The sequence below is a fragment of the Bos mutus genome, chromosome 17 (assembly GCF_027580195.1).
Source record: "Bos mutus isolate GX-2022 chromosome 17, NWIPB_WYAK_1.1, whole genome shotgun sequence".
In the NCBI taxonomy this organism is placed as follows: domain Eukaryota; kingdom Metazoa; phylum Chordata; class Mammalia; order Artiodactyla; family Bovidae; genus Bos; species Bos mutus.
This window is the reverse complement of record NC_091633.1, coordinates 37,155,335-37,168,197: the sequence shown is the minus strand read 5'-3', so window position 1 is coordinate 37,168,197 and position 12,863 is coordinate 37,155,335. Positions and strand designations below refer to the sequence as shown.

The 12,863-nt window shown below is 36.0% G+C and overlaps 1 protein-coding gene across 7 annotated transcripts in view; it reads right to left on the bottom strand.

Moving 5' to 3' along the window:
- BLTP1 (bridge-like lipid transfer protein family member 1) overlaps positions 1 to 12,863 on the bottom strand; it is a 195,263-nt gene that overhangs the window by 82,927 nt on the left and 99,473 nt on the right. For all 7 annotated transcript variants that reach the window (XM_070386473.1, XM_070386477.1, XM_070386476.1 and 4 more), the window contains exons 37-42: positions 10,325 to 10,536; positions 6,484 to 6,635; positions 5,869 to 6,019; positions 5,553 to 5,705; positions 3,624 to 3,864; positions 2,388 to 2,530 (exon numbers count right to left, since the gene is read on the bottom strand). In XM_070386473.1, coding sequence (XP_070242574.1) covers positions 2,388 to 2,530; positions 3,624 to 3,864; positions 5,553 to 5,705; positions 5,869 to 6,019; positions 6,484 to 6,635; positions 10,325 to 10,536 — 1,052 coding nt within the window. The remainder of the gene's footprint in view (positions 1 to 2,387; positions 2,531 to 3,623; positions 3,865 to 5,552; positions 5,706 to 5,868; positions 6,020 to 6,483; positions 6,636 to 10,324; positions 10,537 to 12,863) is intronic.

Here is a 12,863-nt window from a genome sequence, read left to right as displayed (position 1 = left end):
TCCATGGGGTCCCTAAGAGTTGGACACGACTGAGCGACTTCACTTTCACTTTTCACTTTCCTGCATTGGAGAAGGAAATGGCAACCCACTCCAGTGTTCTTGCCTGGAGAATCCCAGGGACGGGGGAGCCTGGTGGGCTGCTGTCTATGGGGTCACACAGAGTCGAACACGACTGAAGCGACTTAGCAGCAGCAGCAACCTCCCTTTGGGGGCTTCCCTGGTGGCTCAGTGGTAAAGAATCTGCCTGCAGTGCAGGAGACACAAGAGACAGGGGCTTGATTCCTGGGTCGGCAAGATCCCCTAGAATAGGAAATGGCAACCTGCTCCAGTTTTCTTGCCTGGAAAATTCCATGGACAGAGAAGTCCATTGGGCTACAGTCCATGCGTCACAAACAGTCAGACAAAACTGAGCACACTCATAGCTACAACTCCCTTTAAAATCTGAAGTGGGAATCTAGTATCAAGACCCATAATTCTTCATACTATACCACCCTTCTTAATATTCTGATAATAAATCTCTGTGCTAAGACCTGATTCTCTGTAAAGCTCTAATATGCAAAAAGAATTTTCAGCAATTCTCTGAAGAAAATTAACAAAAATCAAAAGTTACACAATTGACCAATCTCTATCTGATCTGTCACATTTAAGACTGGAATTCCAGATCAGTTTAAAACAGTACAAAGAAAGACCATGCAGACAGAAATATCCTAATGAGTGGAGATCTGAAACAAAGTACTTTTAAATTTCAATTCTTTGGATTTTCATAATCCATAAACAAAAGAATATTCAAAAAATTTCTGAGAACAGCATTAATAGTAATATGATCAGAGCCTTTGGAAAGATCATAAACCAGGAATAATTCTAGGGCACATGTGTATACCTATGGCTGATTCAAATTATATATGGCAGAAACCAACATAACATTGTAAAGCAATGATCTTCCAATTAAAAATAAATAATTTTTTTAAAAGGAGTAATTCTAAGACAGATTAAGGGGTTGAGAATTTAAAGTGTCCCAGGCTTGTAACTATATTGCAGAAACAGAATAAGCCTTATAGCCCAAACTTTAAAAAATGTATATCAAACTGTCATTAAATGTTTTCATTATAAGAACAATGCTTACACAGAATAAAACTTTCAAAAGCACAAAGACTAGCCAATAAAAAGCATCTCCTGAACTCCAGTCTACTAGATCCCTTGCCCCAAAGTCCTCTTAACTATTTCTTATCTATCCTTCTATAAATAATTTGCCTATATAAGCACATATACATATTTATCCTTTTTAACACAGAGATATATATATATTGTCCTATACCTCATTTTTACTTGAATCAATGTGCTTTGGTGATCATTCCATGTCCATTTAGAGATCTACTCTATCTTTTTGAAGTCTTCATAATATGCATCCATATGAAGGTACATTATTTATTAGTTCTCAAGTTATTTGTTGATTCCATTATTTTCCTATTATAAACAGTGTTGTAAAGAACATTCTTGGACATATGTCTTTGAGCATTCGGGTTAAAAGGCATTATGTTTAAAATTTTACAATTAAAAATTGACAAATTGCTCTTCAAAGAGGTTATGCCAGTTTACACTCCCACCCAGTGCTAGTATGAATGAAAATGTCTCTTTTCTTACATGTTCAACAACATACACTATTTAACTTTATTAACTATTTAATTTTATTAACTATTTAAACTCTATATTGATCATGCACTACCAGTAAGACTTGTCATTAAAACTAATAATTATAAGCTGATCAACATTTAAAAAATTTTTTCCACTTTATTTTTTTAATTGAAGGATATTTATTCCCATTACAGAATTTTGTGTTTTTTTGTCATACATCAACAAAAATCAGCCATAGGTACACCCATATTCAACACTGTTTTTTATTGAATACGTGTGCATGTGTGCGTTAGCTACTCAGTCATGTCCGACTCTTTGCAATCCCATGGATTATAGCCTGCCAGGCTTCTCTGTCCATGGAATTCTCCAGGCAAGGCTACTGGAGTGGATTGCCATTCCCTTCTCCATAGGAACTTCCCAATGCAGGGATCAAACCCTGGTGTCCTGCATCGCAGATATATTCTTTACTGTTTGAGCTACAGGGAAGTCCTTTTATTGAATACAGCAGTCAATAAATTGAAAAGACAGCCCTAAGGCTTGGTAATTAAAGGAGTCCTCGTTCAATATTAATTACTGATTGTTAATATAATTTTCTTTGAAATGTGTAAACTATAAGTTACTAAGTATGTTAATCTCAACATAAAAGCACTATTTGGATATTTAGGGTGAATACCTGATATTTACATTTGAGATAACAAAAGCTTAGGTCTTCTCTGTAAATTGAAATAACTCTAACAAAGACAGCAACAATGTACCTTTATTTTTAATGCAGAGTCACTATGCGTATGCGTCTTAGAAAGCTTCCTCATTATCTCAGCTCCAGTTACAGGTCCAGAGCTACCAGGTGGAGGCCGGTTGGCTGTTCCCTCCAGTAGCATTGTGTGTTCACTGACTGTGGCTGAAACAGTACAAAAGAATAAGTGGGCTATAGATTATCATATAGTCTTGAAACATCTTGAAACACTCCAATGTTCCTGGTGGTATAGCAAAACTCAATTCTTTGTATTTCTTGAAAATTATGGATTCTGCTATAATATTCATTCTTCTTTCTTTTATTCTTTTAACCCCAATCGTTTCACTCAATCTCAAGAAAGGAACAAACAGCTTCTAATCTTTCACATATTTCTCCCAAATGGCACAGAGATTAAAAACCAATTCAACTATACTGAAGAAAGTACAAAATGTTCACAAATTAACCTAGGTATCTGCACACAATTAGAAAGAATATTTCTGCACTATTTTTTTCAATTTTTGGTTAGACTTGAAATTTTTCAAAATAACAAAAATCCAGCCTATTACTCATAACATACTTAGTCGTTAAATACGAAGTTTAAAAGAAATTTTTTTAAAGCTTGGTAAAGTAATATATATCAATGTTCAGAAAGCTCTAATTTTAAGATTACTGTCCTTTTCCATAGTACTTTTAATATTTTTTCAAAATATTGTAAGATAAATTTCCATTGAATATTATATATCATGATAATAATAAAAATTACTCTCTGAAAAAGCATTAAAGTATGCAAGTATTTCTGAAATGCATTATCTACTGCCTCTGTCCTGCAGTCATAATAATAATGACAGAATTATAGGCTGAATGCATACCTCTAAACATTACACAAATTCAGAATCAAACCACCAGGTAAAATTCAAATCTACAAAAGACTGGCATAGGGAGTTTGATAAACAGAAATATAAATTTCAAAAAATTCATGTGTTTCACTCAAAATAGTCTAGTTATACAAAGATGTCTCTTAATTGTACTAGATAGATTAGGAGAATTTCTCTGTATTTCTATTGCATTTCACAAAATTAAACTTCAAAGTGAAATGTACATAAAGTTTCCAACATCATCACCATTTATTTGGACCAACACAAATCAGACTTACATAATTAAGCCATGATATTTTCAAATTTGGGACAAAGCATATTAAAATATCAAAAGTATTAGGTTCCAAGTACATAATAGCCAACCAAAATATTTACAGAATTACCTGCATCAAATTCAAATTCTGCTCCATCAGCACTGGTATCACTTTGAAGACCACCTCCATTGTCCAGCCCAAGCCCATCTTCATGTTCATGGTCCACAGCTGACTGAGGTTTCAGGGACTGAGCAGGTCGATGTAAACTAACTCCTTTAAAGGCTGGTGTTACCACAATAAACTTCATCCACTGCCTTGCCAGTGCAACCAAACCTTTCTTTAAAGTTACCAGAGCGGGAAGGCCATCACTCTGTGACAACAACGACATGGTAAGGAGTCATCTTAGTGTAACAATAATAATTACTATTTAGTGTTCTATATGCATTTATTCATTTAAATCTCATAGCTCCCATTCAGAGATGAGGAAACGAGAATTTATATGTTTAGTCATTTGTCCAGGTTTACCCAATGGAGTCACCATTTCAAACTGATGACAGAACTCACTCTCTAAACACAAAGTTGCATCTTTCCATAATAAACAACACAGCATATGTGTATGTGTGTTAAGTCACTTCAGTTGTGTCTGACTCTGTGCAACGCTACGGACTGTACCAGGTAAGTAAGAGGCTAAACATGGGGTATAAAAGTGGGATTCCCTGTAAGAAGCATTCAATGCACTTCACCTGTTTTGATCAACTGAAGAATTAAATGTATTTTGTGCCACCTGGAATATTCATTAAGCAAAGAGGAAACAAAAATATTTCCTTCAAAAATTAGATAACTACCTCTATTTTTACAAATTATTATAGTTAAATGGTAGACAAAGGATTCGTAACTGTTTTGAAACAATATATTATCAGTAACAATTACAACATTTAGAATATATTTTATTCCACAGTGATAATTTTAAGAAAGAAAACTTGCCTGTTTTAGATTTAGCCTAAAGGAGAAAATACCCGACTCCTCTCCTTCGCCTTCCCTACAATTCTTTGTGTTAGGAGTAATGGTTCTGACTGAAGAGAGCCACTTACTAGATGGCAAGAATCACTCATTTACTTTCTGAGGAATATCAGGTTCCTTAGCCTTCCCTTTCATTCCTAGACTCAAGGAAGGAGGGTCTCTTGTATTTCTTCCTCTTACATGGAAACCATATCCTGGCAGAGCATCCATCCCTGTGAAATTCCTGCCATTCTTTCTGTTCTAATTTCTCTGCCTATGCCTAGATGGGCAAGTTAACCTTGGACAGTGACCTCCCAGTCTTCAGTTCACAGAGTGGTAGTAGAAGGCACTATACTAACCTAAGGTCTAAGTACCTTTATGAAATCCATAATTTACTCCAGATTCTTTCATTAGAGGTTATCAGGAGCATGACTGGCCATCAACAGTACTGATACATTGATTATTACTTTAGCTGAAGATTCTTATGTATTCTCTGTTGATCAGAAGCTTGGAGTGGAGAGGGAGGTCCTCAAGCTCTAAGCTCTTAACCACGATGTGTTACCTTCCATAGTGCTTTTCTAGGGCAGACATATATTGGATCTCTTCATATAGTTATATATTCCCCCCTCAATTCTTAGTTAGTCCTTATTAAACATTTATGTGAAATATGACTAATGACTACTCATTTCCTTGCAATTCTTTATACCTTGGCCTCTAAGATGGTCTTTCCTGGTTCTCCCCTTTTCCCTCCTCAGCACTTTGTGTACCTCTATGCACTCTCTCCACGCCCCTTTCATTTCAGTATTTATCGAGGATCCATCCCTGACCAGTTTCTCACTCAACATATTCTTAGAAGACTCATCCATGTTCACTGCTTCTAATACTTTCAGTCTGGCAACACCTAAACCATTAATCTGAGCCCAACCTTGTCTATAAGCCTGGATTTCTAACTAAATTTCTCTTTTGGACTTTTCATACTCATCTCAAACCTTGTGTGTCAGTGAGTAACCAACAGAATAGAGGCTTTTTTAAAACTAACGTATGATTCCAGTAACTCACCATTGTAGCTTCATCAATGATGGAGTAATTTGCCTGGTGAAGGTAGTGATGTAATATATTGCACAGCAAACATGAAGGATTTTCTTGGAGAAAACGGGCAACTTTTGTAAGTCTGTTATATTTACTTCTTAAAGGAAAATGTACACTTTTATTCTGAGAAAAGCAAAACAACAGATTTATAAGGATATAGCAAAGATACAATAAACAAAAAAAATTAAAAACTTGCAGGTCTGATATTTTCCAACAACAATAAATAATAAGGGAGTATTTCCAATAATAAACTTTGTATGACACTTTGCATTGTTGAAAGACATACCTCTAATGCTTCTGTCATTATGCATCCCATAACAGCACAAATTCTCAAGGTCCCCTCAGTTTCTAATTTGTTTAAAGATGACTTGAGTTGATCAATCGGAACAAGCCATGCACCAACAGCTGGAGTTGCAGTGCTTAAAAGGTTCAGCTGCCTTTTAAAATGAAAAAATATATATATAAACAAATGTTTTTTAAGAGTATTTCAAACACTCTCCCATACACATTGTACTCTGTGGCTATTTCATTTAGGCAACATTACTTTTCCTTCTGACCAGCAGATAGATTCTGAATATATAAGTAGGAAATGCAAAGGATGATAGAATTAGAAAGAAAAATACAAAAGTCTGTTAGAGGTGAAAAAAGTAAAAAGCTCATGACAGGGTGACATGTAAAATTAAAATAAAACTTTAGAAAAGAAAAAGGGTTAAATAAGCTGAGCATAATGTCTACAGAAAGTATGAAGTAAGAAAGATGGGAAAAAAGTAGCAACCCTAATACTAGATATATTAGAAAAACAATCCAAAAAGATACATGACACAGAATTTAAGTAATTTAAAATTAAATAAAAAAAATCAGGGGAATCAAGGGATAGTAATCTATTTTAAAAATTTCTTACCTAGAAAATGCATGTGCAGGAGATCTCACATTGGTTGGAGCTGCAAAACTAAACCAAATTTCCTTGATGGTCAACTTCATGCTACATGAATCTGGAGGTGGAGGCATTAGAGGTAGATCTTTTTTCAAATCATCAGATTCAACTCCTTCATCCTATATAAAATAGAGTACCAAAAGTTATTAATGTATAGTCCCTTAAAACCACTAGCACAGAATGTTTTAAGCACAAAACTTTTCCATCAAAACAAGTTCTATAGATAACAGTGTGAAATAAAACAGGTTTAGCTTTGCAGCTCCCACCAATGTGAGATCTCCTGCATATGCATTTTCTAGGTAAGAACTGTAGCCTGCATTGGAGGCAGACTCTTTACCATCTGAGCTACCAGGGAAATCCATGGAATTAGGATTAACTCCCTTTAGGGGATTCACTGGTGGCTCAGTGGTTAAGAATCCACCTGCCAATGCACGATACCCGAGTTTGATCCCGGGGTTGGGAATATCCCCTGGAGAAGCAAATGGCAACATTCCAGAATTCCTGCTTGGGAAGTCCCATGGACAGAGGAGCCTGGCGGGCTACAGTCCATGGGGCTGCAAAGAGTCAGGTATGAAGGAGCGACTGAGCACACACAGCACAGAGATCATCCAACTATTATATCAGAGGACGAGTGACAGCATTAAGGTCTTCTGCTTCTTACTGCAATCTATTTTCCATTCTATTTTAAGGGGAAATTTCAAACTTCCAAATAAAGTGCCATGAGAAATACTATTACAGTCTATGTTCAAATAAGTAACACTTTCCACAATAGAAAATTCTTAGTTATATGCTAATCTGAACCTGTATTGAAAAAAATAGGCATAATATTTTTTCAACATGTAATCACCACTCTTCAGAATGCAGGGAGGGAAAAAGCATATTATTAAAGAAAAAAAGTCCACTTCTTGTTATATCTGTTTACAGGTCTCTAATTCACTTTTAGATATTATTGGTCAAAATAAAGAAAAGGTTGGCATTTGCTTGTGGGATGATTTAGGAATAAAGAGTATCCACAAAACAGCTGTGAATCCTAAATGTTATTAAAAAAAAATAAGGGTCATAGATTATAGCAATTTTAAAGTCAGCAGGCACTAAACAGAAGTCTACATTCCCTTATCTGCAATTCCAACATCCAGAACATTCTGAAAATCTAAATCTGTTTTGTAAATGTGGCATCAAAATCTGATATGAATGTGTGAGAGACTATCCTATTTGGTGTTTTTATTAATGTCATGCTGCAAAAATATTCAATATTTCAAGATGCCACGTTAATGTTATCTAAGATTTCACACACGCCATATTTTCTTCCTTTTAATTTATATATATATATTTTTTACGGAAGTATTGGACTTCCCTGGTGGCTCAGACGGTAAAGCGTCTGTCTACAATGCAGGAGACCTGGGTTCGAGCCCTGGATTGGGAAGATCCCCTGGAGAAGGAAATGGCAATACACTCCAGTACTATTGCCTGGAAAATCCCAGGGACAGAGGAGCCTGGTAGGCTACAGTCCATGGGGTCGCAAAGAGTCGGACACAACTGAGAGACTTCACTTTCTTTCTTTGTTTTCATTGATGTACAATATTATATGTTACAGGTATACAACATAGTGACACGATTTTTAAGGGTTATATCCAATTTAGGTGCTTCTCACATGGCACAGTGGTAAAGAACTCACCCACCCATGCAGGAGACCCAAGAAATGCAGGTTCAATCCCTGGGTCAGGGAAGATCTCCTGGAGAAGGAAATGGCAACCCACTCCAGTATTCTTGCCTGGGAAATCCCACAGACAGAGGAGCTAGTGGGCTACAGTCCATGTGGTCACAAGAGTCAGACATGACTGAGTGACTGAATACTATATTCTATTTACAGTCATCATAAAATATTGGTTTATTCCCTGTGCTGTGTAATATATTCTTATAGCTTATTTTATACTAATAGTCTGCACTTCTTAATTAGGTACATGTGGAATCTAAAAAAAATACAACAAACTGGTGAATATAACAAAAAAGAAGCAGGCTCATAGATATAGAGAACAAACTAGTTGTTACCAGTAGGGAGAGGGAAGAAGGGAGGGGCAATATAGGGCTATGGCATATGATCTTTCTTTTAAAGAAAAAAATCTGAATTCTCAAATACATTTGGGTTTCAGACAAGGGCTGTGAGCCAGGCAACTGAGAATATACAAATATACAGAAAACGATCTAGAGGAATCTGAACTTTAAACAAAGGGAAAGGGCCTTGTAAATAAGCAAGTAATTAAAACCACATGTGAAACAAAGTAATAATAAATTTGGATTTACACTGACTGAATTTTTGGTGCCTATGGCACATCTCAATGATGATATCTAAAAGGTTATGAATATAATTCTGAAGATCAGGTGAAAGCTTTGTTTTACGCTTTGTCGTGTGTCCGACTCTTTGCAACACCATGGACTGAAAGCCATGGCTCCTCTCTCCATGGGATTCTCTAGGCAAGAATACTAGAGTGGGTGCCCATTCCATCATCCAGGGGATCTTCCTAACCCAGGGACTGAACCTGCATCTCCTGCACTGGCAGGTGAGTTCTTTACCACTGCACCACCTGAGAAGCACCTATATAGCACTGGAATATAACTTTAAAAATTATGTCACTATTTGTATACCCAGGGATTGAACCTAGGTCTCGTGCATTGCAGACAGATTCTTTACTATCTGAGCCACCAGGGAAGCCCACACTATATTCTTCTACTTCTCTGTATATTCATTCTATTAATTTATGACAGTTTGATATTGAAACTCTAACTAAAAAAGAATTTATCAACTTAAAAAAATAATTATAATATATAGTGGAACCATATGCAACCTTGTTCTGTATTTCCCAAGTTTCCTGTAATTGTGTTATCATACTTTCATATAATTGAGAAAAATTTTTTAAATTAAAATTAAAAAAACCTATTTACTATGCATCAAATCAAAATAAACATTTCAAAAATAAATTTCCAGAGACCTAGAGTTCAGAAGTGATTGTACCAAGGCATACTGGATGACTAAGACATATTTCTTAGTTAAAAGGTAGTTTCTTTCTTCTTCAATTGGTCTAATCTTCAAATGAGCAGAAGTGTATGTGTGTCTAAGAACAACATTTACCAAGTTCTTACTATGCTCTAGACACCAAGCTAAGTCTTTCTTATGACCTGCCTCCTTCAATCATCCTAACTCTAGAATGTTAATATCATTACAATACTCATTTCAGAAACACACAAGATGCTAAAAAAAAAAAAAAAAAAATGTGCCCAAGATCAGCAATCAGGTAGTAGTACAAGTATTCAGTAGTCCATAGAATTTTGAACATTTTCATTATTGCTGTTACTATATTCATCATTAAATTATACCATGACAAAAATAATTAGTTGCATTTGAACTCATTTCTATACACTTGTAAACAAAATAGGCAGATATTGACAAAAATGTTAAAATATTTAAACATGTGAAATACTACCAGTAATAAAACTGTTTATTTAAAAAATGATTTTGGCTAAAATCCTTTAAACAAGATAAAAACAAAGTTCTGCTTTTCTGAAATTCCATTAATTCAACAAATAAAATTGTTTGACATAAGCAAAGTATAATGTTATTATATCTTTACAGATATAAGTGCAATTTTAGCAATTACACTTGTAGAATATAATCACCAAAATGCCTTGGCTACTATTTATGCAAAATCTACAACATGGAAAGATAAGCAAATATACTCCAGAAATTGACTGTGACTTGGGTAAACAATTTTCTATTTTCCCAAAGCATTATTATTATAAGAAATTCACCAACTTGTTCATCAGAAACAGAATTTCCATTTAAGTCTGAAGAAGGGCTTGTTCGGTCACAAGGAAGATTATCATCAGAGACATCAGTATTATAGCCACTGCCAGTTGGAGAATCAGAAGAATTATTGGATGTCAGCACTCCACCCCTTTCTGTGACATTAGCTTTACCCATAATTCCAAAAGCATTATATAAAACAGCACCAGACTGTCTTCCTCCTATACAAATGAAAGAATTTATTTATTAAAAACATTAGGTCTTATCTCAGTGCTGTACTCTACAATTTTTATAAAGAAAAAAATAAAAACCTCATAAAGATTTTTTTTCCTACCAAAATGTTATCCTTATATATAAAAGTGATATAATACTGGGTCATCAGGTAAGGAATTGTAGGCATAAACACTACTACTACATTGAGGCTTCCCTTATAGCTCAGTCAGTAAGGAATCTGACTGCAATGCAGGAGACCTGAATTCAATCCCTGGGTCAGGAAGATCCCCTAGAGAAGGAAATAGCAACCCACTCCAGTATTCCTGCCTGGAGAATCCCATGGACAGAGGAGCCTGGCAGGCTACAGTCTATGGGGTTGCAAGTGTCAGACACAATGGAGCGACTAAGCACATGCACACACAAAGGACTATTTCTGAAAGTCTTATACACAATTCAGCCTTCCTATTTTAAAGTTATATTCAATAATGTAAAAGAAAATATAAGTCAGTAGACAGCCAGTCTCTCTCATCAGGAAGCTTCCCTTAGCCTCTTATCCTAATCCATCAGAAGGCAGATAGAATGAACCACACTCATAGAAAACTAATCAAACTGATCACATGGACCACAGCCTTGCCTAACTCCATGCCATGTAGGGCCACAGAAGACGGATGGGTCATGATGGAGAGTTCTAACAAATTGTGGTCCAATGGTGAAGGAAATGGCAAACCACTTCAGTATTCTTGCCATGAGAACCCCATCAACAGTATGAAAAAACAAAAGATATGATACCAAAAGATGAATTCCGGAGGTCAGGAGGTGCCCAATATGCTAATGGAGAAGAGTGAAGAAATAACTCTAGAAAGAATGAAGAGACAGAGACAAAGCAAAAACAACGCTCGGTTGTGGATGTGACTGGTGATGGAAGTAAAGTCCGATGCTGTAAAGAACAACATTGCATAGGAACCTGGAATGTTAGGTCCATGAATCAAGGTATATTGGAGGTGGCCAACAGGATATGGCAAGAGTGAATATCAACGATTTAGGTATCCATGAACTAAAATGGACTGGAATGGGCAAATTTAATTCAGATGACCATTATATTTACTACTGTGGGCAAGAAGCCCTTAGAAAAAAATGGAGTAGCCCTCACAGTCAACAAAAGAGTCCAAAATGCAGTACTTTTGTGCAGTCTCAAAAATGAAAGAATTATCTCTGTTCATTTCCAAGGCAAACCGTTCAATATCCCAGTAATCCAAGTCTATGTCTCAACCAATGCTGAAGAAGCTGCAGCTGAATGGTTCTATGAAGACCTACAAGACCTTCTAGAATTAACACCCAAAAAAGATGTCCATTTCATCATAATGGACTAGTATGCAAAAGTAGGAAGTCAAGAAACACCTTGAGTAACAGGCAAATTTGGCCTTGGAGTACAAAATGAAGAAGGGCAAAGGCTAACAGAATTTTGCCAAGAGAATGCACTGGTCATAGCAAACACCCTCTTCCAAAAACACAAGAGAAGATTCTACACATGGACATCACCAGATGGTCAATACCAAAATCAGACTGAGTGTATTCTTGCAGCCAAAGATGGAGAAGCTGTATACAATCAGCAAAAACAAGACTGGGAGTTAACTGTGGCTCAGATCATGAACTCCTTATTGCAAAATTCAGACTTAAATTGAAGAAAGTAGGGAAAACCACTAAACCATTCAGGTATGACCTAAATAAAATCCCTTACGATTATACAGTGGAAGTCACAAATAGATTCATGGGATTAGATCTGATAGACAGAGTGCCTGAAGAACCGTGGGTGGAGGTTCATGACATTGTACAGGAAGCAATGATCAGACCATCCCCAAGAAAAGCAAATGCAAAAAGGCAAAATGGTTATCTGACAAGGCCTTACAAATAGATGAGAAAAGAAGAGAAGCTAAAGCCAAAGAAAAAAGGAAAGATATACCCTTTGAAGGCAACAGAGTTCCAAACAATATCAAGGAGAGGTAAGAAAGCCTTCCTCAGTGATCAATGCAAAGAAATAGAGGAAAACAATAGAATGGGAAAGACTAGAGATCTCTTCAAAAAAATCAGAGATACGAAGGGAATACTTCATGTAAAGATGAGCACAATAAAGGACAGAAATGGTATGGACCTAACAGAAGCAGAAGATATTAAGAAGAGGGGGCAAGAATACACAGAACTATACAAAAAAGATCTTCATGACCCAGATAACCACAATGGTGTGATTACTCACCTAGAGCCATACCTGGAATGCAAAGTCAAGTGGGCGTCTAGAAGCATCACTACAAACAAAGCTAGCGGAAGTGATGGAATTCCA